We start from the raw sequence: 24,671 nt of genomic DNA on the forward strand, positions 1-24,671 counted from the left end.
GACAGGACCCCAGGGGTGTCTTTTTTCTTTCTCTCTCATGCAGTTCCAGATCAGGGCTCTGGAGTCTCAGAAGCGGCAGCAGGAAATAGTGCTGCGGAGGAAAACCCAGGAGGTGAGGGGAGTGGGTTGTCTCCACACAGGTCCCAGACCCCCCCATGCAGGACTGGGCCCCCAGTGCCTGGCTCAGAGAAACCCTGTCCTTTAGACAGGGGGCCAGCTCTGGGAGTGGGGTTCCCAAAAGGGTGGGAGGGGTTTGGTGGCTCAGGAACCACGTGGGAGATGGTTGCAGGCAGCAGCAGAATTCCTCATCCTGGACAGCAGAGCGTGGTGGCAGGGGTGGGCTATGAGGGAGGAGAGGGAAACCCATGAGGCACAAATGGGTTTGGGTCTACAGAGCTGCCGCTCCTGGTCCCATGGGGACCACGGAGTGACATCAACAGGTTTGGGCTGGGTGGGGGTGCCCAGCTGACACCCTCTGCTCTGCCCTTCCTCGTGGGCAGGTGTCAGCGCTGCGCCGTCTGGCCAAGCCCATGTCAGACCGGGTGGCGGGCAGGACGAGCCAGAAGCCGGCTATGCTGGACTCGGGCGCAGAGGTCTCGGCCAGCACCACCTCCTCCGAGCCCGAGTCCGGTGCTCGCTCCGTCTCCAGCATCGTGCGCCAGTGGAACAGGAAAATCAACAACTTCCTGGGAGACACCTCGTCCTCTGTGAACGGGGCTCGGCCTGCCAGGTCAGGGCAGGGGCTGGGTGGGTGGACAGTAAGGCATCCCAGGGATCCCCATGGCTGGCTTTTGGCTGGTGGCAGAGGTTGAAGGCTGGCTTCTTAGTGTGCACTTGACCTGTATTAAACTAATGACCCTGTGACAGGCTGTGCTGGTAGAGTGTGACTGACTGTCGCCTGGGCTGGCCTTCCACAAGGATTAAATGCCATGGCACAAACCCTGCTGGGCTCGTCTCTTTTCCCTCTTTGCTAAGGGGCAATGGAAAAGTTGGGCAATCCACAAACAATGCAGATGGCTCCTCTGCTTCTGGCCAGTCAAAGCCCTAGCGTCCTCCTGGGGCAAGCCTAGCTCTCCAGCACGGTGTGGCTGGCTGCCTATGTGCCTGTTCTCCCTTCTGGCTGTAGGAAGAAGTTCCCCAAGAAGGGCTCAAGCCAGACCTTCAGCAAAGCTGCCCGCCTCAAGTGGCAGTCGCTGGAGCGGCGCATCTTCGACATCGTCATGCAGAGGATGACCATCGTCAACCTCGAGGCGGACATGGAGAGGCTCATCAAGGTGGCCGTGGTGCTGGGGATGGAGAGGGCCGGGTGGTGGGTGCAGGACAGGGGGAAGGCTGTGCAGACAGTGCCAATCCCCCTTCCCTTTTCCCCCAGAAACGCGAGGAGCTGTCACTGCTGCAGGAGGCGTTGCTGGGCAAGCGGGCGAAGCTGCAGGCAGAGAGCCCCATGGAACAGAAAGGGCTGCAAGAGCTGAATGAGGAGATTGAGGTGCTGGGGGCCAACATTGACTACATCAACGACAGCATTTCAGACTGCCAGGCCACCATCATGCAGATTGAGGAGACCAAGGTGGGCAGTGGGACTGGGCCCAGTTGTTAGGGGGAGAGCGAGAGCATCTCTCTGTGGCAGGAGCATCCTCTGAGCTGTGTCACACTCGCTGGGGCTGCACCCACACAGTCACTTCTCATTAGGTGGTTAATTGTGGAGAGGAGTGCTGGCAGGTCCTTGCATGTCCCTGGACAAGCTGCTGTCATCCCACTGCCCTGGAATTGTAGGGAAGCTGTGGCCCCCCATCCTGCCCATGGTGCTGGTGGTCACTCGTCCCCATAGGAGCTTCATGTGCTGGAAATGTTCTAAGAGGACTGGATTTCTTTCCCAGCAGAAGCTATCCAGGTTTTGTGTCCGTTTGTGACACTGGGCGTGCCATTGTGCAGCTCCTGATCCCCCTCAGTGCCTGAAGCCCAAAAGGGAGGCTGTGTGCTGTCCCTGGTTTGTCCCCAGCTGTCACCTGGGGGATTGGCAGGGAAGGAGAGCTGCTGTTAATTCACACTAGGCTTTGCATTGTGTATTCAGGTGAGCCTGGTATCTGTTCGGTGTCTAATTAAGTGTTGGCCCCAGAATTTCTGTAGCAGTGCAGAAACCCTGCAGGTTGTGTTGGACAGTCCCATGGCCAGATCTCCCCAGTAGCCACTGGGCAGACTGGGGAGGGCGAGTGTTGGACTGGGCAGTGCTTGTAGGATGATGGAGGTGCCGTGTTGGCCACGGAGCCCCTTCTGCCCATCCTGTGTCCAGCGGCAAAGCTCCGCTGCTGCATCCAGCACTTGTTTCTCCACGTTTCAGGAGGAGCTGGACTCCACAGACACCTCGGTGGTGATCAGCTCCTGCTCCCTGGCCGAAGCCCGGCTGCTGCTGGACAACTTCCTGAAGGCCTCCATCGACAAGGTGCAGGGCCAGGCTGGGGGGTGGAAGCGTGACAGGGTTTCTCACAGCGTGCCAGGGTGGGGACCTGGTGGTGGGGACCTGTGACACCCACCTGAGCCCCGGTGTGGCTGTCCTTCCCCAGGGGCTGCAGGTAGCCCAGAAGGAGGCCCAGATCCGGCTGCTGGAGGGGCGGCTGCGGCAGACAGACGTGGCCAGCTCCTCACAGAACCACGCCATCCTGGACGCCCTGCGGGAGAAGGCTGAGTCCCACCCCGAGCTGCAGGCGCTGATCCACAACGTCCAGCAAGGTGGGACCTGGGCTGGGCACGTGTATCCTCAGGCCAGGTGTGCTCATCCACTGGCCTGTGGGGTGGGGTGGGGTGTCCACCCTGTGCTGGCCCTCCAGGAAGCACCTGGAGGTGCCATGGCTGGGACCCTGCCTCGAGGGTGATGCTGGGTAGGGCCGTGTGTCCTGGCCACCAGAACAACAGGGACCAGGAATGGGGTCACCCCTCACAGCTGCCTGGGGTGTCCCCTCCACTGTGTGGCTCAGATGGGGCTGGGGACTGTGGGGTCCCCTCTGCGCTGCTGATGCGCTGCCTCCCTCTCACGCAGAGAACGGCTACACCAGCACGGATGAGGAGGTCTCAGAGTTCAGCCTGGCTTCAGATGGGAGGTAAGCACCAGCCTGGTGCTGCCTGAGCTGGTGGTGCCTGGGGCAAGATGCCTGGTGCCATTCAGGGGACCCTGAGGATAAACAAAGCCCCGCTGGAGCTTTTCTGTGGTGCCCAGCCCTTGGTGGGGGGAGCAGAGATGTCTCTTGGACACCAGTGGGAAGTGAAGATGTGATCATTCCTTGGAGAACGGGTGCTGGGGAGCAGGGGGGAAACCAAGGAGTCTAGTGGACCAGTGGCACCAGCTTTCTGAAGAGAGTCTGGCAGTGAAGATCTGTCTTTGCTCTCTTCTGCTTGCAGCATCTCCCAGTCTTTCACCATGAAGGGCTCAGCAAGCCAGGATGACTTCAAGTTCAAGGTTAGTTGGCCTTTTTGTGTGGCCCTTGTCACAGGGAATGGGAGGAGGGATGGAAGGATGTTCAGCAATGCTCCAGGCCTCTGCTCTGTGGCCTGAACCTTGGGGAACCAGGCTTGCCATAGGCAGTATGGCTGATCCCTGGATGGGAGGAACCAAGATCTCCTGGTACTGTGGTCCTGAGATACCAGAAACTTGGGAAACACCCACCACATCAGCCCTGGGGATCTGAGTGGCATCAGGAGGACCCTGTGCAGGGCAGAAGTGGAAGCAGCCAATATTCTGTATAGGCTGTCAGTATGTTTGTTCTGAGCATGGAGAGCTGGCTGTGATGGGCATCCCAGTGTGACCTGGGGGAGCTCAGCCTCCTGTGGCCAGAGAGCACGAGCTCCCCACCCCACAGCACTGGCTGCTCCCGCTGCCCAGCCCTGAGCCCTCTGCCCTGCTCTAGGGAGAGCCCAAGCTCTCGGGGCAGATGAAGGCGGTGTCAGCTGAGTGTCTGGGACCCACGCTGGACGTCTCTACCAAGAACATCACCAAGTCCTTGGCATCCCTCATGGAGATCAAAGAGGATGGGATCGGCTTCTCCATCCGAGACCCCTATTACAAGGAGAAGGTGTCGCGCACCGTCAGCCTGCCCACGCGAGGAAGCACCTTGTGAGCATGGGGTGATGGGTCTCTGGGCACTGGGAGGCTCGTGGAGGCATGGACCAGCCCATGGGAAGCTGTGTCTGGCCTGTGGAGGTGGAGAGGGGTGAAGGTGAGCCCAGTCCAGCATCTATCCAGGCTTGGCTACAGCAAGCAGTGGTGGATTTCTCCAGTGGGACTTGGAGAGTGTCGAGGAGTGTGTTGGTATCCTTTGCAGATGGAGAGGAGGGTGCTTCAGGAGGAGGGAAAGAAGGGGATGTGTGAAGGTCCCCAACTCCCTGCTCTTGGTTATCAACCTTCTTGGGCTGCCAAAAGCCTCCGCACTCAGGGCTGCTTTGAGGCATCCTCTGACTGTGTGATTGTGACTCCAGGGCAGCCCAACTTCTATTTACTCTTGTGGGGGAGGACATGGGTGTTCAGTGTGGAGGGATCCCAGGGCAGGGCAGGCACCCACCCTGCTCTGTTCCCTCGTTTCAGTCCCAGGCAGTCCCGAGGCTCAGACACTTCTCCCCTGACAAGGCGGAAATCCTACGACCGTGGGCAACCTGCCAGGTGAGCCTGGGAGAGATGGTGATGTGGGTGGGGGAGGCTGGGTGGCCCAGCTGAGTGGGGAAGGATGCTGTCTGGGCAGCTCTGCTGGGCCCTGCTGGTGCCAAGTGAGCAGCTCCCGAGTCGTGTCCCTCTGATCCTTCCTGGCTCAGGCCTGCAGACATTGGGTTCACACCTCCCTCCTCCCCTCCCACCCGCCCGCGCAACGACCGCAACGTCTTCTCCCGCCTGACGAGCACCCAGAGCCAGGGGTCTGCCTTGGATAAGTAAGTCCTGGTGGGGTGGGAGTGTGTGAGTGAGGGGGACCCAGACCGTGACACCACACATGTACCCTGTGGGGCAAAAAAGAGCACCAGGACTTGGGTTGGCTCCAGCCAGTTGTCCTGTCACCACTTTACCTCCCCTGCTTCTCCCTGTGAGGGAGCAGCTGCTGTGCCAGCGCTGTGCTCCTGCCCACTGTGCCCCCTCTGAGGTCACACTCCTGGCTTCTGCCTGGAGACAGGGCAGTGCCAGACTTGGGGCCCCGGAAAGGCGATGGAACAGGATGGGGTGAGGGGGTGAGGGCTCACAGGAAGCTGATGGACTGGCATTCACCCACAAATGCTGCTCCAGCCTCCCCCAGGTTGGGTGCTGCCCTCAGCTCGGGCACTGTTAGCAGCGCCGGCGTTCCCTGATGGAGACCTGCTGTCTGATCATCACATGCCCTCTGCTCCTCTGCTCTCCCCTGGTTCTCCATGTGTGCTTCTCTTTCTCCCTCTCTCCCCTCCTCCTCTCTATCCTACACTGGCTTGGATGCAATAACAATCCTCCACCTCTGACTCCACTGCTGCCTCCTCTAGTCTGGGTTTTCTCTCCCATAATCCTGCTAATTTTCTGCCCCTAGGTCTGATGACAGCGATTCCTCTGTCTCGGAGGTGCTGAGGTATAGACAACTTTCTATTTATTATCCCTTCCTCCGCTCCTCCTTTTCTCTGTCTCAGGTGCCTGCTCTCCCTGTCCCCACATGCTCTGCCTGCACCTTGCTGCTCTCCCCCACTCCCAGCTCGTGTGTCTGTCCCCTCCTGGCATGCCACCTCCGGTGCCTGATGTTGTCCCCTTGGTTGCAAGTTAGAGCCATTCCTGCTTGGATCAGCCCTTGGAAACACGGCGCTGGGCTCACCTGCGGGCACTGGCTGGTTTGGGGTTGGCAGCATGTTCTCCTCCATCTCTGATGGGTTCTTGCCAGCCTGAGGCCACCGTGTCCCATGCCTTCCCCAGCTCTCCAGCAGGACAGTGGGGTGGTGGGGGAAGGGGACAAGTGACCCTGGGTGCTTCCAGTGTGTCCTTTGTGTAAGCTTCTTCCAGGCAAATATCTCAGGTTCTCCCTGTGCCTGGTTGTGCTTCCCTGGTGCTGAGTTGGGGAGAGTTGATCTCTTTCCCAAAGGAATCCAGTCAGATTGTGGTGCAGAGCTCAGCCTTGGGGTTAAGGTGCTCCTGGGTTTCTCCCAATGCACCCACCTGCCTGTGGAGGTTTCCCAACACAAGGGCCAACTTTCCCCCATCCTTAAGGAACATCAGCCTCATGTGGCCTTCCAGTGCCTAAAGGGGCTTATAAAAAATAGGGAGAGTGACTTTTTACAGGGGCAGATAGTGACAGGACAAGGGGGAACAGTTTTAAACTGAAAGAGGAGGGATTTAAAATATATATCAGGAAAAAATTCTTCCTGTGAGGATGGTGAGGCCCTGGCACAGGTTGCCCCGAGGAGCTGTGGCTGCCTCATCCCAGAAAGTGTTCAAGACCAGGTTGGATGGGGCTTGAAGCAACCTGGTCTAGTGGAAGGTGTCCCTGCCCGAGGCAGGGGGGTGGAATGAGATGGTGTCTAGGGTCCCTTCCAGCCCAAACCATTCCATGATTCTGTGAGCAGCTCTCCAGCACCTGGGTGTCCCCTCACTCTGCCTGTGCCCTGAGCTCCTGCAGGCCCCCGGTCGCTGGGGGAGTGTCACCAGACCAGTCTGGGCTGTGTCACTTTGGGCAGCTTTTTAGTCAGGCAGACACACAGAGTCAGTGCAAAACATCTCACCCCGCGCAGTCAAGATTTCCCCTTGGACTCAGTGACACTTTGAGACTGGTGGAAGCACCAGGAGTCAGGGGAGGGCTGTTGGGTTGGCATTGGTAAGGGCAGAGCTGAGGAAGAACCATCACGTGCATGTGATTCCCAAACCCAAATTAATGAGCCTGTGCTTATCCTCATGACTAACGCAGACCTTGCCCTTCCCCAGCCCCACACTGCAGTTTCCCTGCCTGTAAGAAGAAACCAGCCCAGCCTGGGGTCCCTTGGCTGTGGGTGGCTGTGCTTGCTGACCAGGCACACCAGGGTCCCGAGGGTCACACATGGAAGGGTTGGGCTGATGGTCCTCAGCACCCTCAGCATGTCTGAAGTAGAGGGGATTGGCAGGTGCTGTGTCCCCTGGGACAGGCAGCAGTGTCCCTTTGAGGCAGCTTTGGCAGGGGGAGGTTCTCCTGCCCAAAGCTAGTAGTGGTTGCAGGAACAGCCACTGTGACAGGGATGTGGGGTGCAGAAACTGGTGCTGCCCTTTGTCACCCTTGTGGTCTGTGTAAAGGAGCAGGGCCCTGTCTCCAAATGTCACCAACTGCAGGCTGACGGCCCCCAAGAGACTGGGGTGCTGATATTGGTACCCTGAAACATTTATCCCGGCAGAGCTTCCAGCTGGAGAGGGGCCAGTTTGTCCCAAAATGGACCTTAGGACCAGTGAGCTGGGTCTCCTGACCTGTCCTGAGTCTCTGCTGCCCAGGCACGAGAGGTTTAGGGGGAGAGCAGAGGCCACTGGGCAGCCTCCCCCTTTCCCAGTCTATTGCTGGGGCAGAGGTGGGAAGGGGCTGCCCCTGGGGAGACTCCTGGGGTTTCCTACAAAGACCTTGGCTCAGACATGCCAGGTTCAGCTGGGCAGTGGAAGATGCTTTGGTGTGAGACAGCTCTCCCATGCCCTGGGACTGTGGGCACAGTGCCTCTCCAGCCCTGCACTGTACCTGTTCTCTCTCTCCCACGAAGGGGCATCATTAACCCAGTGGGTGGCACCAAGAATGCCCGGACAGCCCCACTGCAGTGTGTCTCGGTGGCAGAGGGACACACCAAGCCTGTGCTCTGCCTGGACGCCACCGACGAGCTGCTCTTCACGGGGTCCAAAGGTGAGTGGTGGGCAGAGGGTGCAGGGAAGGTGCGGATGCTGTGGGAGCAGGTTGGCATTGGGAATGTGGGAAGTGCTGGGCACTGCAGGGATGGTCCCTGTCTTCAGCGTTGAGCCCTGCCCTGCCCCAGTGCAGGGGCTGGTTGGCTTCTTTCCCTCTGGCCCTGTGTGGGGGGGAGATGCTCAGAACAGACGTTGTCTCCTCAGAGGAGACCCCCCCCGCCGACACTCTCGGGAATGTTCTTCCTCCCACAGACCGGAGCTGCAAAATGTGGAACCTGGTGACGGGCCAGGAAATCGCTTCCCTCAAGGGTCACCCAAACAACGTGGTTTCCATCAAGTACTGCAGCCACACGGGGCTGGTGTTCACCGTGTCCACGTCGTACATCAAAGTGTGGGACATCCGCGACTCCGCCCGGTGCATCCGCACCCTCACGTACGTACCCTCGGCTCTGGGAGAGCTGGGGCACTCTGGGCATCTCTGGCCTTGCAGGAGCCAGTCCCAGGACCTACAGGGGTTGGGGACAGGGCCAAGTAACAGCTCCTTTAGTGCCAGTTTGCAGTGCTGCTTCCTTAGGGAACAGGGAGGTTGTGGGAGAATTTGGGGTGAGGAGAACCCGTGGGGACCTTCTGCAGAGAAGACTCAGGGTCACAGAATCATAGAATATGCTGAGTTGGAAGGGACCCATCAGGGTCATTGAGTCCAACCCCCGGCCCTGCACAGGACACCCCAACAATCCCACCCTGTGCCTGAGAGCATTGTCCAAATGCTTCTTGAACTCAGGCTTGGTGCTGTGACCACTTCCCTGGGGAGCCTGTTCCAGTGCCCAACCACCCTCTGGGTGAAAAACCTCTTCCTGATATCCAGCCTAAAGCTCCCCTGACTCTGCTCCAGCTGTTTCCTCAAGTCCTGTCGTTGGTCATGAGAGTGAAGAGATGGGTACCTGCCCCTCATGAGAATATTGAAGACCACAATGAGGTCTCCTCTTAGTCTCTTAGTCTCTTCTCCAGCTGAACAAACCAAGTGACCTCAGCCATTCCTTGGCTTCCCCTCCAGACCCCCATCCTCCTTTGGACGCTCTCCAATGGCTTAGATTTTTTGTATTGTGGTGCCCAAAACTGCTCCCAGAACTTGAAGTGAGGCCACCCCAGTGCAGAGCAGAGCAGGACAATCCCCTCCCTCACCCAGTGATGCTTTGCCTGATGCCACCCAGGACATGGTTGGCCCTCCTGAATCACATTCAACTTTCCATTGACCAGGACCCCCAGGTCCCTTCCTGCAGCTGTTCTCCAGCCTCCTGTTCCCCAGTCTGTACACACAGCCAGGGTTGCCCCATCCCAGGTGCAGAATCCAGTACTTTCCCTTGTTAAGGGTCAAGAGCTTTGAAGAGGTTTTGCAGCTACTCTGAGAGTGGCCAGGAGAGCCAGCAGCTCCAGAGGGGAGACACAGCCCCAACAGCATCGTGGCTGGGTAAATCTCAAGCTCTCCAGTGGGGAACTCAGATCTCTGTGAGGAGTTTGAGGACCAGAAAGGAGCATGGAGCAGGCTGTAGCTGTGGCTGCCAGCTTGAAGTAGGGCTCAAACATTAGGGGAGAGTATGGTGGGCCAGTTACCCACTCACTCTGGCCCAGAGCTCCTTTCTCTGTCCAGCCTCAGCTCATCTGCCTTGGCCTGAAGGTGCTTTCCCCTTGGTGCAGAGGTCAAGACCTCTGCTTCCCTATGCTGGATGCCAGCACTCACCAGCTCTTCCTGTGTGAAGCAGAAAGGAATGGGAGGAGAGCAGAATGGCCCTCAGATGGAAACCAGGGCCCCATGCTCTGTGTCATGCACAGACCCGACATCCTTGGCTGCCTCTGCAGGCTGGGCACTGGTCTGGGGGACAGAGCTCCTGTTGGTCTCATTGTGGCCAGGGGGACAGTTCCTCAGTGCCTCTGATCTCCACTCATCCTCCCCCCTTGACCTCTCTCCCCTCTTTAGATCTTCTGGGCAGGTGATCTCTGGGGATGCCTGTGCTGGGACCACCACCCGCACAGTCACCAGCGTGCAGGGGGAGCACCAGATCAACCAGATCGCCCTCAACCCCACAGGCACCACGCTCTACGCCGCCGCCGGGAACTCCGTCCGCATCTGGGAGCTGAGCAGGTGAGGGGGGTGCTGAGAGCTGGGCAGGACATCCTGTGGCTGCCTGAAATTATCCCCCTGGGAAAAGTGAAAGCCTTTTTAGTAATGGAAGTTGACTGGAATAAGGAATTTCAGGACCCTTTCCTATGAGACCTGAGGAGTGATGAGCAGCACTGGAGCTACTTGGGGTGGGGGCTTTGTCTGTGCACTGGGCAGAGCTCAGGAGAAAGGGGGAAGACAAGAGGGATGAGCAGCACTATCCCCTGGTTTTGCCCTTGCCCTCCTACCTGCCTATTGGGTACTGAGCTGCACACCCTGTGCTTCAGCCTGGGCTCTGCAGCCAGATGTTGTCACACTCTCAGGCTGTGTAGCCAGATGTTGGCACACCCCCAGACTGCCTTCCTTCCCCAGCATCACTGGGAATGAGATCTCCCTGCCCACTATCCCCCGAAGGGAACAACCCCTCCTGTGGGGCTCCAGTGCTGGCTGGGGGGTGGGTGGTCTCTGCCTGGGAGGGCCCTTTGGAGGAGCTCCAGCACCCAGGAGGGGGCTGACCTGTGCCCTTGAACCCAGGTTGCAGCCTGTGGGAAAGCTGAGCGGCCACATCGGGCCCGTGATGTGTCTCACAGTGAACCAGACAGCGAGCAACCACGACCTGGTGGTCACAGGTTCCAAAGATCACTACGTCAAGGTACTCTCTTCCTTGGGGATCAGCACCCCATGTCCTGTAGGGAAGCCCAGATGTTGGCAACCCCTGAGGTCTCTTCTCTCCTTTTGAAAGCTGAGCCCAGATTCTGGTTTTGCCTCTGAATATGAGGTTTTCACTTATATCCTCTTCCCAAATCTTGCCTTTTGCTTGGTCCACAATGCACCTTCTGAGAAGGATTTGCATTTCTCTTGTCCCTCAGACTCTGTGGCTGGGACTGGCCTGTGATGGTTGACCCAGATGAGCAGCTCACCCTGTTCTGCTCAATTCTCCCCCCCTGCCTGATATAGATGCTTTGTGCCCACTTGGTCACAGCTCCAGCACAGCAGGAGCCTGTCCCTTCATTTCAGGTTTTAGCAAGTTGAATTAGAACTGGCACCAGGCAAGTGAGCAGGGATGGTGAGATGGTGAGTGAGACAGGATCCCACTCAGCTGTCAACTTGGCTTATGGGGAGTGTAAACGCTCACCAGGAGTAAAATGCAACAGAGTAGTGCTGTCCCTGGTGACAGATCTTCTCTGGTGGTGGTAGGACCCTCAGCCCCAAAGAGCCTCAAGCTGGCAATGCCCACTCCCCTTCCCAGCACCATTCTGGGTGCCCTGAGCTTAGAACACAGAGGTCCCCGGGAGAGGGCCAGCTCTGTGCCCAGTGCCATCTGTGGTCTGTTACCCCCTGCTCTTCCCCAGGTGTTTGAGATCACGGAGGGCATGGTGGGCAACATTGGCCCAACTCACAACTTTGAGCCCCCTCACTACGATGGCATCGAGTGCCTGGCCATCCAGGGAGATGTCCTCTTCAGTGGCTCCAGGGACAACGGCATTAAGAAGTGGGATCTGGAGCAGCAGGAACTTACCCAGGTCTGGAGGGGAGCACAGCACCAGTTCTGTAGTGATGTGGGGCAGAGGAATGTTGCTGCTGGGGTCTGGGGGAGGGACCCTTGTCCAGGGATGTAGTGCCAGTGTCCTGCATGGAGCTCACCAGGGAGGACATTCCTGATGCTGGGCTGGGCGTGGGTGAGGGCACTCGGGATTGCCAGCTCCCCCACAGACAGGCTCAGCGTCAGCTGTAGTGTGGGGGGTTGTGTTCCCCTCTGAGTTCAGGATGGTTGTCTCCGGCCCAGGGGAGAAACCAAGCCCTGACTTTTGAGTCCATCCCCTTGGCTCCTAACTGGGCATCACCAGTCCCACAATCCCAGGGTGCCACTGAGGACCAGGCTGACCAGGTTGGGTGTGTGAGGCTGCTGGTGGTGCTGCAGCTGAGGTTGGTCACGACCTCTGCTCTGTGCCCCTACCTACAGCAAATCCCCAATGCCCACAAAGACTGGGTCTGTGCCCTGGCCTTCATCCCCGGCCGCCCCATGGTGCTGAGCGCCTGCCGAGGAGGTGTCATCAAAGTCTGGAACGTGGACACCTTCACCCCAGTCGGGGAGATCAAGGGGCATGACAGCCCCATCAATGCCATCTGCACCAACTCAAAGCACATCTTCACTGCCTCCAGGTGAGCCTCAGGCTTTCTGCTCCCACAGCCCCTGGGAAGGGGGAGACCCTGGGGTTGAGCTGTCACCCCTGGGCCTGGGTGGGTGTGTGCTGGGTGAACAGGGAGCGGGGAGGGAGGGAAGGGGAGAGTCTCACAGCTTTCTAGTCCCTCCACGCCTTCATCTCCTCTTGCCCACTTTAGCCTGCCCATGGCACGGCCTGCCCACCACGGTGACAAGAGCTGTCCCCAGCCATCCCCTGCCCACTCTCTGGTGACGCCCTGGGTTACCCCCCATGCAGGGACCCCTCTCCCCCGGGGCTGGGCATCCTCTGCTGCTCTTGGGGAGCTCTTTGGCAGCAAGACTCTGATACCCTCTTTTCGACCATGTCCCTTTTTTCCCTTCCTTTTTCTCTGTCTCTCTCTGTCTCTCCTCCTCCCCACCTCCCATCTGTGCCACAGCGACTGCCGGGTAAAGTTATGGAATTACGTGCCTGGGCTCACCCCTTGCCTTCCACGACGCGTCCTTGCCATAAAGGGCCGTGCTACTAGTCTGCCTTGACCCTCCTGCTCTTTGACTCTCTTGCTCATGTGCTCTTCTTCTGTCTCTCCTTCCCTTTTCTCTCCATCTCTCCCTCCCCCTGTCCCTCTCACTGTCAGTTTTGCTCTTCTCTCTCTTTTTTCCCCCCTTTCTCTCTGGTCTGAGCTGCTTCTTCACGGTATGAAACTATTCTGCGTTTTTCCCCACTTGATAAGTCTTTGGTAGAAGGGACTTGTCCCCTTGTCCCAGCCATACCCCCTGCCTTGGTTTCATTTGCTTTTTGGTTTTTTTTTCGTTGCCAAGTGCCCACATTCACTGTGGCAACTCTGTGGAAGCCGTGGCCTGCCCACACCTTTGCATGGATAGTGGGTTGGGAATCAGCAGCCACCCCCAAATCAGCCCGTGCCCCGGGGGGACTGAGCAGAGCAGCTCCCTGGACATCACTGCTGGGACCAAGGGGGGCAGGAGTCATGGTGTGGGGTCAGCCCTGGAGGTCACCATTTCCCTTTGTCCCCACCTGCTGCCAGTGGGCTGAGCCCCATTGGGCCTTGCCCGCTCCCCAAAGTGCATTGGGCAACCTCCTGCCAAGGGAAAAGGGCCTGGAAGTTCTGGGGGCTGCATGCTGCCGTGGGTGGGGAGGGGAGCATGTCCCCTCGTGGTCCTCCGTGCAGCGTCTGCGGGGCTCCTGCCCCAACCCCTGGGTCATGCTGTCCCTCTCACCTTTGTTCCTCAGCGACTTGACAGTGAAGCTCTGGAGTGGGAGGAGGTTGCCCGCGGGGTCAAACTAGGAACTGCAGAAAGACTGGAAGGCTTGGGAGCAGGGTGAAGGTCAGGGTGCCTCCCCCTGCTATTAGGACTCGGTCATCTACAGGAGCACTCAACCCAGCACAGGGATTTCTTTGTGCCTGACCCAACGGGGTGGATGATGCCTCATGTGATACTTTGAGCACTGGCAGCTCCTGTGGGGCACTGACAGCTCCACCTTCCCTCCTGCTGAGGTTTCTCAGTGGTTCTCCGGTGACCAGGAAATATTTCATCTCTCCTCTCACCCATCCTGCTGTAAGGACTTCTGGGGGTCAGAGCTCCTTGGCTCCTTCTTGGAGACACCCAGTTCCCTCCTGCCACTGTGGGCTTGTGTGGCCTCTGCTGTGATGTGCTGCTCTGGGGCTGGTTCCTGCAGGAGTCCTTCTCCACAACCACGAGGACATTTGGTGTCTGCTGGCCAGGACACAAGTACAGAGGGTGCTTCTCTGGAGCCATTACTCGTGGGACACCTCTGCTGTGGGGGCTGCAGAAGGATTTCCTGGTACTCCTATTCTTCCCCATCCTCTGTGTACCTGTCCCCTGCAGTTGGAGGTGGGCACCTCTGAGCTCCTTTGCCATGTCCCATCTTGGGAGACACAGCAAGCCTGGAAAGATCTCTGTCAGGCAACTTCCAGACAAACCTGCTGCAGTTCCCTTCGAAGTTCTTCAAACCCCAGCTGTCACCACAACTGCCCCATGGCTCTGGGCTCTTCCCCACGTGCCCACCCTGCTCTGCAGTGGGGAGGGATGGGCTGCTCAGCCCTGCTCTGGACACTGTGACCCCCAGCACGGGTTTGTGGTGTGTTCCTGCAGCACATTAACTCCCTCGAGGTGGAGAAATGAAGCAAGAATGGAGGTTACAGGGCAAAACAGCCAAGGCTGGATTTGTCAACCCCACTGCGGTGGCCTGTCTGTCCTTCCCCTGGGCTCTGCCCTCGGCCCTCTGCCTGGGTTGGAGCTAGCTTAGGTTGGGCCTGCTGGCTTCCATGGATCTGGGAATGGAGAGGGCCCAGCAAGGCCTGGAGCAGCTGGAATCTACTGTGCCAGGAGGAGAGTAAGGAAGGGGTTGCACACACTGGTCTCGCACAAGTCCCCTGACTCTCCCTGCGCTCGAAGGACAATCCTGCAGCAGATGCACAATCCCATCTCCATGAGGGGCTGGGAGCTCCCTCCAGGAGTGTTTCCCCGAGGATGCACCTTCTCCAGCCTCCTTCCTCTCTCTCTCCTGTTCCAGGGGCTGGCAAGGCCCTGGTCTCACACTGGAGCTTCCCTCCATCTCTCCTTTGGCCCGTTGGACCATCCCCTGCTCTGTCCTGCCCTGGGCCACGCAGAGCTCTCATGGGGTGGCCGAGGAGGCTCCAGGATGGGTGCTGCCTCACATGCTCTCCTTTCCCCTTTGTCACAGAAGAAGCAGCACTTGAACTCAAATTTAAGGATTTCTCCATGTGATCCCACCAGCACTGAACTGGGATCTTGGAGGCCAAGGGTTCCAGGACCTGCCCTATAAAGCACAGACCATTTCCCCTCTGCTCTCTCCAGCCATGGTGACACCTGGACCAACCCCAGGTCATTTGCTATCAGCCCTTGTTTTACGTATTCTGGCTGGAGAATGGGAATTCCTCTGCATCGTGAAAGACAGGAGCATCTCTGTTGAATTGATGGGGGAGGGGTTGCCTTTTGGGGGGAAAATTCCATCCTACTGGCTTGCCTTGTTGGAGGGCGTATGGCATGTGTGTGTATGACCCTGCCCAGGACAGTCACTGGTCCCCTGTGATTTTGGCTGAGCCCTGCATAGCCAGGACTGATGAGTGTATTGAGGTGAGGAGCCTGTGGGACCTGTGGAACTGGGGGCACAGCCAGAAATGTCTGGGGCACCTCAGCCACCCAGGAACGCACAGACATGGGGGTCTGGAGGATGTGTCACCCCCCCCCCAAGCCTGTCTTGGAGAGGATTTCCCTGCTCATTCCTCAGCTGGTTTAACCTTTGCTTGGCCGGGGGGGGTGTGTGTATGGTGGGGTGTGTTTGGCTGTAGCCAGCTGTCACATGTGCATTGATGTCTGTCTGCACTGAGATCTGCCAGTGCCTGCCCTGAAATCTCCTGCTGCTCCTGCTGAAGGGGAGCTCTGGGGGGCCTAGGGTCGGACCTGCCTTGCTTTTCACCACCAGTTTCTTCCCATGTGCAGGCTACAGGTGCCTGTTTAATGCTCCAGGGCTGAGTGGCCAGTCCTGGATGTGCTGAGCATCCCTTGCAGTCCTTGCAGTGTGTTGAGGGGCTTCAAGGCTCCTGCTGCCTGTGGAGGGAGGGAGCTCATACTGCAGCACTGGCATCCCAAGGTGGGGGGTCTTTGAAGCGAGGGGTGTTGTGGTTTAGGGATGATTTTCTCCAATTTAGTACTCCCACTAAAACCATGCATGGCTCCTCCCCCTCCCAGTCCCCTGCTGTGGACTGGAGAGGAGAACTGGAGGCACAAAAGGTAAAGATCATGGGTTGAGATAACAACAATTTACTGAAAAACAGCAATGAGAGAAGAAAACAAACAGTAACAACAAAAATATTAATAAAAAAATGTTCACCATGGAGCCCCTGACCTGACCCCCAGCCATGTGACCTTGACCAGAAGAGGCCCCTTCTCCCTGGAAGAGAAGAAATGGATTCTGCCCCTACATATCTCAGTGGCATCAGGGTGCATTGTGCACTGGGCACTAAAGCCTTATACTCTTGTGGGTCTGATGTGCCACCACATCCACACAGTCCAGCAGATCCGACTGCCCCTTTCCTCCACCTGGCTGGAGGCCCCTCTAGTCTTGGTCACAAATACTCGTTGCTCACTTCTTGTAAATATGAACTGGAGGTCCCTTCAAGAGGATGGGAAGTAACATCAACCCTCCTCTTCTGTCTGAGAAGACAAAAGACTGGAAAGTGGAGTGGTATTTATCCTTGAAGAATTTCTGTGATGGTTGTTCTTCCTCTCGACTCGTGTACCCCTGCTGCTGGGGCAGAGGTGGGTTTTCCATCCCATTTCCTCACCTCTCTGTGGTCATGTAGGTAAAACCACAGGTTATCTCATGGTGTGTCCCCCCTCTCTGGAGCAGGGGGGCACTTGCTCCCAACAGCAGAGACTGATCCACACTGGCAGGGCGTCAGACATTTACTCTATAACTTGCTCAAGTCTGTCCACAGTCTTGGACAGTCTTTCCACAGCGGAGTTGCAGGTCAGTAGGGAGGAAAAAAGATGATCTTCATATTGCTGGAGTCAGCTAGTGACTGAGGCACTGTTTGTTCTCCTTCTTTCACTGACATCAATGCCAACGAGTTGGTGTACAATGATGGTGCACCCCGTACAAACTTCTGCCCCATGGATTGTGTGCACTGGACCTCCTCTGGGTCTACCGGGGCCTGCTTTTTATTTGAATCCCTGTGGATTAGCTCCAGCACAGCTACTTCTCTCAGGCACTGGATACCTTTCTTTGTGTGTTCCACTTGTCTCGGTGCACTGTTGGATCATCCTTGAGAGAACACCTTTCCCTCACACTTGACAGTTGCCTCCAGAGGCTGAGAGTTTCTGTCCTCTTCCCAATTCCCTGGTCAATGCCCACATCCCAGCACAGGGATCCCAGCTTCTTGACTTCACTACTCTCTAGTTTCATGCAGGGGCTCTCCTGGTGACAGCTGAAACCTTTTCAGACATCTTGCAGCTCACCGAGATGGGGATCGGGTGATCATCTCTGGCCCTGCCTCTTCCTCCTGTTCTGAGGGCCCTCCTTCTCTTCATCCCTCACTATGCAAACTGATTTGATCTTGGATTTCTTGTTCTGTACAGGGGTGACTGTTACCAGCATGGATTGTTCCTCTGGTTCAGCTGTAGTTTGAGTGGCCATGGTGCCTGTTGCTCTGTTTTCCTCCTCCTCCCCCTCAGGGTGCTGTCTGGTGACAAGCAGTGTCTGACAAAATAGCAGCCAGGGCCCAGCACGCAGCAATGAGTTGCTTCTCCCTGGAGTTGCCACAGCATTCTCCTTGCAGAATATTCTGTTACTTTATTAGGGTCCTGTAGTTGTTCAGGGGTGAACTTCCAAACCATTGGAGCAGAGAATTTTCCCCAAAACTGTCCCATTTTTCTCCCACTTCCATGCCACTCATGACTACCCCTCCTTGGGGCAGATCTCTGAATAACCTTTCTAGAAATCTCTTGGTTCTAAACACAGTGTAGGCTGCACTGAGGAGACCTGGCAGGCTTAGCAACAGGAACATGCTTTCCTTAACATCCAAAGGGAATTCAAAAGTCTCAAAAGCTGTTGTAACAGGCCTGAAGGAGTAAAAGGGGGTGAAAGGCTGGGGAAAATCATCCTCCCCTGCCCCCCCATCCCCCCACAGGCTGGGTACTGTTATTAATGGACTCCCAAAGGTAAGAGTAGGAGAGTAACATTGAAAACACATCCCAAATGACCTTCATTGCTCTTGATGTTATCATGTCATAAACTGATATTCCCACACTACATCAACAAAGCAATTCTGATCCCTCTCCTTGCTCTGAAAAACAGCACCTGGAGGCGCACATAGGGGAATTTATGCAGGGTTAGGTACCACACCCACATGAACAGACCAAGCAACATTGTGACCAATGGCTCTGTCCCCAGTACAGCAATGCTTAGATCCAATTTGATTCCAACCTGTTCTGAGCAGATCTGCTGTTATCTCAACCCTTTGAGCCCCACCTTGGGTGCCAAATAGGATTGGTGTTCTCCAATTTAGTACTCCCACTAAAACCATGCACCGCTCCAGGGTAAAGACGATAGGTTGAAATAAGAACAATTTACTCCAAACAGCAGTGAGATAAGAAAACAAACAGTAACAGCAACAATATTAATAACAGAAGTGTACAAAAGAGAGCGATTCACATGCAAAATGCTCACCTAAGAGCTTAGCCTGCTACCGCAGCTGGAAGAGACAACATGAGGTGGTTTAAAATAACCTCAGGGTCCTGGCTATGCCCCCTCCTGGCTACTGCGAAAATTCACCCTGTCCTGACCAGAACAAGGGCAGGGGTGACTGTGATCCCATCTCTGTGTGTGTGTATGTGTGTGTGTATGTCTTAGTGCCTGTGTGGGGTGATGTTTCCCATGCAGGAGAGCGTTTCTGGGGTGTTGATCTGGTTTAGCTACCTCACGGTGCAAGCTGGGTGCTGTCGTCCTTGGGTTTCGTACTGGGGATGGGGTGGGGAGATTTTTTTCCTCTTTATTATTGTTATTGTTATGGTTTTGACACTTGAATTCATCCTGGGGACACGTGGCCTCACTCCCACCTTCCTGCATGTCTGAGCCGCCCCCTGTGTCCCCCTACCTGCCTCCTCCTGGGCAGGGCAGCAGGACCAGTGTCCTGCTCCCCTGCTCTGCCAGCTCCTACCTTGGCAGTGGGATTCCTGTTCCCCTGCACTGCCAGCTCCCACCTTTAGCAGTGGGATTCCTGCTCCCCTGCTCTGCCAGCTCCCACCTTTGGCAGTGGGATTCCTGCTCCCCTGCACTGCCAGCTCCCACCTTTGGCAGTGGGATTTCCCAGCCTAGTTGCAACACTGAGATTTTGCTCCCATTGCTGGTGGGATGTTTGGACTGAGGCCTGGGAGTGTTGCTGTTCATTATTGGGTTGATTGGCAGCCTAGGAGTGGTCCATCTTGCCCTTGGAAGGGTGGAAAGGAACCTCTGGAAGGTTCAGCTCAGCCCACATTCCTGCCTCTGCTCTCACGGATATTCTCTGTGGATGCAGGGAAGTCCTTGTCTGGGAAATGTCCCTGCAAAGCATATTGCTGGAATGGGCTGGTCCTAGCCCCCATTTTCCAGAGCCTGCTGCAGCTGTATGGCAGCAGGAACTGGGTGCTGTTAAAACCCTTGCTCAGGCTGGGAGTGGTCTGTGAGAAGCTGATTCTGGTGTGTGATATTTGACTTTCCACTCCCAAAACGTAGTTGAGTTTGGGTCCAGTTCCAGGCACTGAACATAAACGAGGGTAGCCCTGGAGCCCTCAGCTTGCCTCCTGCTCTGGGCTGGACCTCAATCCCCTGGCACAGTGAGGTTTGGGAAGCTCTGAGCCACACTGTCAGTTCGGGGGGCAGGTCTGCCCAAACACTAAAGCACAAGGTCCCCACATGCAGGTGGGTTAGGAGGGGTGGCCCCTTGGACTCTGGTCCTTCAGAGCTCAGATTTGGGCCGTGGGCTGGGACAGCCGAGAAGGAGGTGGGCTGGAATGAGGGCTCTTTGCTTGCCAGTGGCCACGGGTGAGCTGTTCCATCCCTTTGCTGGCTGCTCTCTGGGGCTCAGGGCTTGCCCTGCTGCACAACTGAAGTCCCCTCTGGTGATCCCTGAGCCTCTCTGACAGCCCCTTCAGGGCAGGGACATTTTGGAGCTGCCTTCGCACCATGCACCTCGTTCTCTTCACCCTTGGGTGCCTTGGTTTGTGCCAAGCATGTGATCATACCTGCAGTCCTTCCTCAAATTTCTGGGTTATGGTTTTGTCCCCAGGGCCTGACTCTTGCACCAGGGGTCTCCTCACCCCCAGCATGCAGAGGTCGGCTCCAGGCTCTGTGGGGGATGCAGGGCTGCCCCAGAGCTGAGCTTTGCACAACAGGGGTGGACAAGACTCAGGAGCCCAAAAGCACTGGATCCCCAAACCACTGTGAGCCCCCGTGGGAGCCTGAGCACTGTCTCCTTTCTGGCTCCTACAGCCCCCATGGCACAGGATGGGCTGGCCAGCTGTGACAGGAGCTCTGGGGTCCCATCCTGTCCCCCCCAGGTACATTGTTTCTCCCCATCTCTGAGCACAGCTGCTTTGGGGTCTCAGATACTGCCTCCTGCCTTGGTGCTGCCAAACCAGTGCCTGCCTCCCAGGGTGCTCTCCCAGTGCCCCATCCCATCCCAGTTCCCCTGCCCTACGCTGAACAGGGTCCAGGTACGATCCCTGTGGAGCACAGGGTTCCAACTTGCTTTTCAGCAGCTCACTGGAACTTCACTCTGTCCTGCAGTCTGCACGCCCTCCTGAGCCCCCCTTCACCCTCCTGGGGAGGGAAGGGAACTCCCGGCCCCTCCAGGTGCTGCATGGTGCTCACCTGTAACTGAGAGGGAGCCCAGCACAGACCCGAACCCCCAGGAAAATACAACCCTCTGCCTTCCTCCTGCCCCAGGGCGTGTGCCCTCATCCATCACAGCTCTGCCCTGGTCCCTGCCAACTGCTCCACCTGGCCTGGGACCCCCCATCCAGCCCCACACAAGGCTGGGGAGCTGCAGCACCGTGTCGCCTGCTCCGCCACCCTTCCTGCTGCACAAGGAGCACAATAGCAGATGCCTTTTCTCACTCAGAGCTGTTTCCAGAGGCCAACTGCTGTGAAGGCTGGTGGTGTCTCTGGGGGGTTGTGCAACCCAGCCCCGGTCTGGGTCTGTCAGAGCACGAGGTGTGTGCGTGTGTTTTATACCTTGGTGTGTTCCTGTAAATAGTGTAAGTTATTGCGGTCTCCTGCTGTACGTTTTTCAATGGCTGTGTTTGTTCTTTGCCTTTTTGTCTTTGCAAATAAAATGTTCTGAGATGAAGGGATGGAGAAGAGAGGTTGCTTTGAGGCAGAGAAGAACATACCTGGGAGCCCTCATCTCCTCCTATCCCCATGTGCCTGGCCCAAGGAGTGGGACAGAGGTGGAGGGGACTGTGGCTGCAGCCCTTCTGGCCCTGCCAGATAGAGTGGAAGGTGTCCCTGCCCCATGACAGGGGATTGGACTTGGTGGCTCCTAAAGGTCCCTTCCAACTCAAACCATTCTGTGATTCTATAATCCCATGTGTTGGGAGAAGGTTGGACAAGAGGAAACAGCCTCAAGTTGTACCAGGAGAGGTTCAGGTTGGATATTAGAGAAAATTTCTTCACCAAAAGGGTGCTCAGGCACTGGCCCAGGCTGCCCAGGGCAGTGGTGGAGTCACCATCCCTGGAAGTGTTCAGAAGACATGTGGATGTGGCACTTGGGGGCATGGTTTAGTGCTGGGGTTGGACTTGATGATCTTAGAGGGCTTTTCCAACTTCAACGATTCCATGATTCGAAGGTGACGTGGATCCTTCCAGGCACCAGGTCCTCAGGCAGATGGGGCACAACTGACCTTGCTGGGGCAGAATTCAGGGGCTGAGGTGGAGGAAGCCCGGACCAAACCCGGCTGGCTCTACTCCTGGCGAGGAGGAGCAGGAGGAGGGCTCCAACCAGGCAGCCCCAACCCAGCGTGACAGCCAACCCCTGCAGAAGTCAGAGCATCCCTGACCCTGCAGCATCGCGTCAACCCCCCGCCCTGAGGGGTACCCAGGTCCCCCGGCGGGCAGGACCCTGGCACTGCGGGAAGGTGCTCCTGGGGGACGGAGCTCGTGGTGGATGGGATGCCAAGGTGAGAGAAGGCTCTCGGGGGACAGAGGCTGCCGAGGGGAGCGGTGGCACGGGGCCGACGGCAGAGGGCAGCGGTGGCTGCGGGACCACGGCCCGGGGAGCGGGGGAACCGCGACAGTGCGGGCGATGCAGGGCCGGGGGTTGGGGGAGACGTCGGGGGTGATGCAGGGGTTGAGGAGGGATTCTGGGGGGGATGCAGGGTGAGGGGTGGGGAGGGATGCTGGGGGCGACGCAGGGTCCTGCCGGAGGGGTATGTTGAGGGAGATGTTGGGGGGTGGGGGCGCCGCTGACCCGGCCAGTGGGAGATGCAGTCAGGGGGATATGCAAGGGGTGTGTGTGACACGGTGCCACTGTGCGGTGCCTGCTGAGCCACCGGAGGTGACCGGTGCTATGGCACCAGCTTTTGCCCCCCAGGACACCGGGCAGCCAACCTGCTGCAGGGTGGGGAGGTGGGGGCAGCAAACTGTACCTCCAACCCCGCAGGACCGGGCTCAGCTCCTGCAGCCTCCACTTTCTCTTTTCCAGCCGGCTATCCCTGGTTGAGCTGGTCAGACAGAGCAGCCGAGCGGCAGTCGCCAGCCCCGGGGCTGTGCCCACACTGACCCCCCGGATGCAGTTCCTCCCACACACACCCCCGCTCCCCGCGTGGGGCACCTCCCACCCTGAAAACTTTCTGCTCCAGCCCTGGACCAGTGTTGGTCCTGAGTGATGCTGGGCCGGCCCTGAGGTGTCCCTGGGGGTGGCAGTGCCCAGAGCCAGCCCAGCCCCCAGCACCATGCCCTGCTTCACCCTCAGCCTGTGCCATGGCTGTCACCTCGGCGTGATCCTCCGTACCCACAGCCACCATGGTTCTGCCAGGGCAAACAGCATCCTTGGTCAAGAAACGTGGGGGTGTCATGGTCCCAACTACCCCTGGCAGGGCAGGTGACATCATAGCATCCCCTTCCCACCTGGTGCCTCAGCCATGCACGGCACCACAGACACCTTTTCCTGCCAGTCCTCATGTCACTCTGTCACTTCACACCTACAGCCACCTCTCCCTTGTTGCAGCAAGATGCCAAGCCTGGGCAGGCAGCACCCTCTGACATGTACCCCACATGCCTGAAGGTGCCCTGGGAGCTTGGACTAGCAGCAAGGGGACAACAAGGGTAGCTCCCCTGGGAGCTACCAGCTCTGGCCATGAGGTGGTGGCAGCCCTCTGCCACCCATCCTCATGCTCAAGGAGGAGTTGCCCTGAGCCCACCAGTGCTGCAGCTGCTCCTCAGCAGAGGAGGGTCCCATGGGCACCATCCTGCTCCTTGTGGCACCCTGTGGTTCTGGGGAAGGCATGAGGATGCCTCAGGAGAGGCTTATGACCTCTCAAGCCCCCAGCACAGTGCATCAGCATCTCCAGGGAGTGTTGCCCACAGTGATCTCCCCATGGCCCATTACAGGGCCCAGGTCGTGTGGCACATCAGTGGACAGAGGGGAAAGAAGGGCAGTTCTCTGGGCAGGAAAGCTGGAGAGTATCTGCAGGGGGTTGGGGAGGATTGCTCAGGTCCACTGGCCTCCTGATTCCCAAACCCAAGGGAAGGAAGGTGGGACATGAGCACCAGAAGACCTGGAGGGCTCCCAACATGCTGGGCACACGGCAAGGGCTGAGGGTGTCACCCACTGAGGGCACCTCTCCCGTCAGTGGCATAGCCCAGGTGCATGGACTGACCACGATGCTTCCCTGAGTGTTGCTGTGGGTCTACAGGGAAAGGAGACCTGGGAAAGGGGATGCTCAGTGTGGTCCATGCCAGACAGCTCTGTCAGGCACCCATCAGATCTCCTGGGATGGGGAGAGCCAGGGATTGGGCTGCACATGGCTCGGGCAGGAGACTCCCAAGTGCCACATGCCCTCCCCATCAGCCCTTAGTCTGTGGCCCAGGGCAGGGCACAGTGCTGGCATGTCCCACCCTGCTCCAAGGGCACCTGCATTGCAACGATGGATGGAAAAAGCTTCCCCAGTGGCAGGTTTCCAACCACAGGCACTGGCAGCCCAGGCCCGGGCATGGAGGAGCCCCAGGCTCAGCCCTTGGCTGGATGCAGGTTCAGGCCCTGTCTGCTTTCCCTGGTGGTCTTGGCTTGCCCCGTGGCAGCGATGGCAGGGGCTGCTCCCAGGCATGGGGACGTCCCTGTGGGATGCTGTGCCCAAGGAAACAAAAGGGCCTGGCAGCACCCAGCACTCGTGACTGTGCTGCAGAGGAATGAAGCTGGGGCAGGTGATCAGCTGGCGTGACCTGGTGCCTCCTGGCTGGCACGCTGGCCCTGCCTGCCCCAGGGCCAGGGGATGTGACAAGGGGGACGGGACATGAGCCACCCTGCCCTTGCTTGTCCATATGCCAAGGCAGAGCATCCACGTTTGCAACAGCCTGTCACTGTGACACAGGAGGTGGTTTGCTGCCAGCTGCCAGTTTGAAGTGACAAAGAGCCAGAGGTGGCTGTGAGATGCCAGGGTCTGCCCACAGTGCCCAGGTTTGCCTCAGCCTGCATGTGGCATGGACGTGGCTAGCTCAGCAAAGTACCAGCACTGGGCAAAGGGGTGCCAAGCTGTTGGCTGGGACTGGCCTGAGTCCCCCCTGCCAGCATGGGGCTAAAACCAGCAGGAATGTACCTCGAGAGGGCCCAAGGGCCAGAGGGGCACAAGCCACCAAGGTAATTCTCCAAATGCATCCCACAATTCTGCCTTGCCCCTTGGCACATGTCCCTGGTGTAAGGGTCTACCTGTGCCAGGCACCTGTGAATTGGCAGGAAATGGGCCATCAGAGCTCT

At 57.8% G+C, this 24,671-nt stretch overlaps 1 protein-coding gene across 4 annotated transcripts in view; it reads left to right on the forward strand.

Moving 5' to 3' along the window:
* KIF21B (kinesin family member 21B) overlaps positions 1–16,396 on the forward strand; it is a 40,830-nt gene extending 24,434 nt beyond the window's left edge. Inside the window, exons 17-35 of one of the 4 annotated variants that reach the window (XM_027665750.1) lie at positions 44–112; positions 501–730; positions 1,127–1,274; positions 1,373–1,567; positions 2,339–2,440; positions 2,562–2,727; positions 3,035–3,095; positions 3,394–3,451; positions 3,900–4,105; positions 4,574–4,648; positions 4,798–4,911; positions 5,529–5,567; positions 7,696–7,832; positions 8,087–8,267; positions 9,810–9,974; positions 10,527–10,644; positions 11,345–11,515; positions 11,956–12,155; positions 13,406–16,396. In XM_027665750.1, coding sequence (XP_027521551.1) covers positions 44–112; positions 501–730; positions 1,127–1,274; positions 1,373–1,567; positions 2,339–2,440; positions 2,562–2,727; positions 3,035–3,095; positions 3,394–3,451; positions 3,900–4,105; positions 4,574–4,648; positions 4,798–4,911; positions 5,529–5,567; positions 7,696–7,832; positions 8,087–8,267; positions 9,810–9,974; positions 10,527–10,644; positions 11,345–11,515; positions 11,956–12,155; positions 13,406–13,460 — 2,490 coding nt within the window. In that variant the 3' untranslated portion in view covers positions 13,461–16,396. The other 3 variants (XM_027665748.1, XM_027665751.1, XM_027665749.1) reach the window with 3 other exon arrangements.
* Positions 16,397–24,671: the final 8,275 nt, after the last annotated feature.

The sequence above is a fragment of the Corapipo altera genome, unplaced genomic scaffold (genome assembly GCF_003945725.1).
Source record: "Corapipo altera isolate COAL_440 unplaced genomic scaffold, ASM394572v1 202, whole genome shotgun sequence".
NCBI lineage: Eukaryota > Metazoa > Chordata > Aves > Passeriformes > Pipridae > Corapipo > Corapipo altera.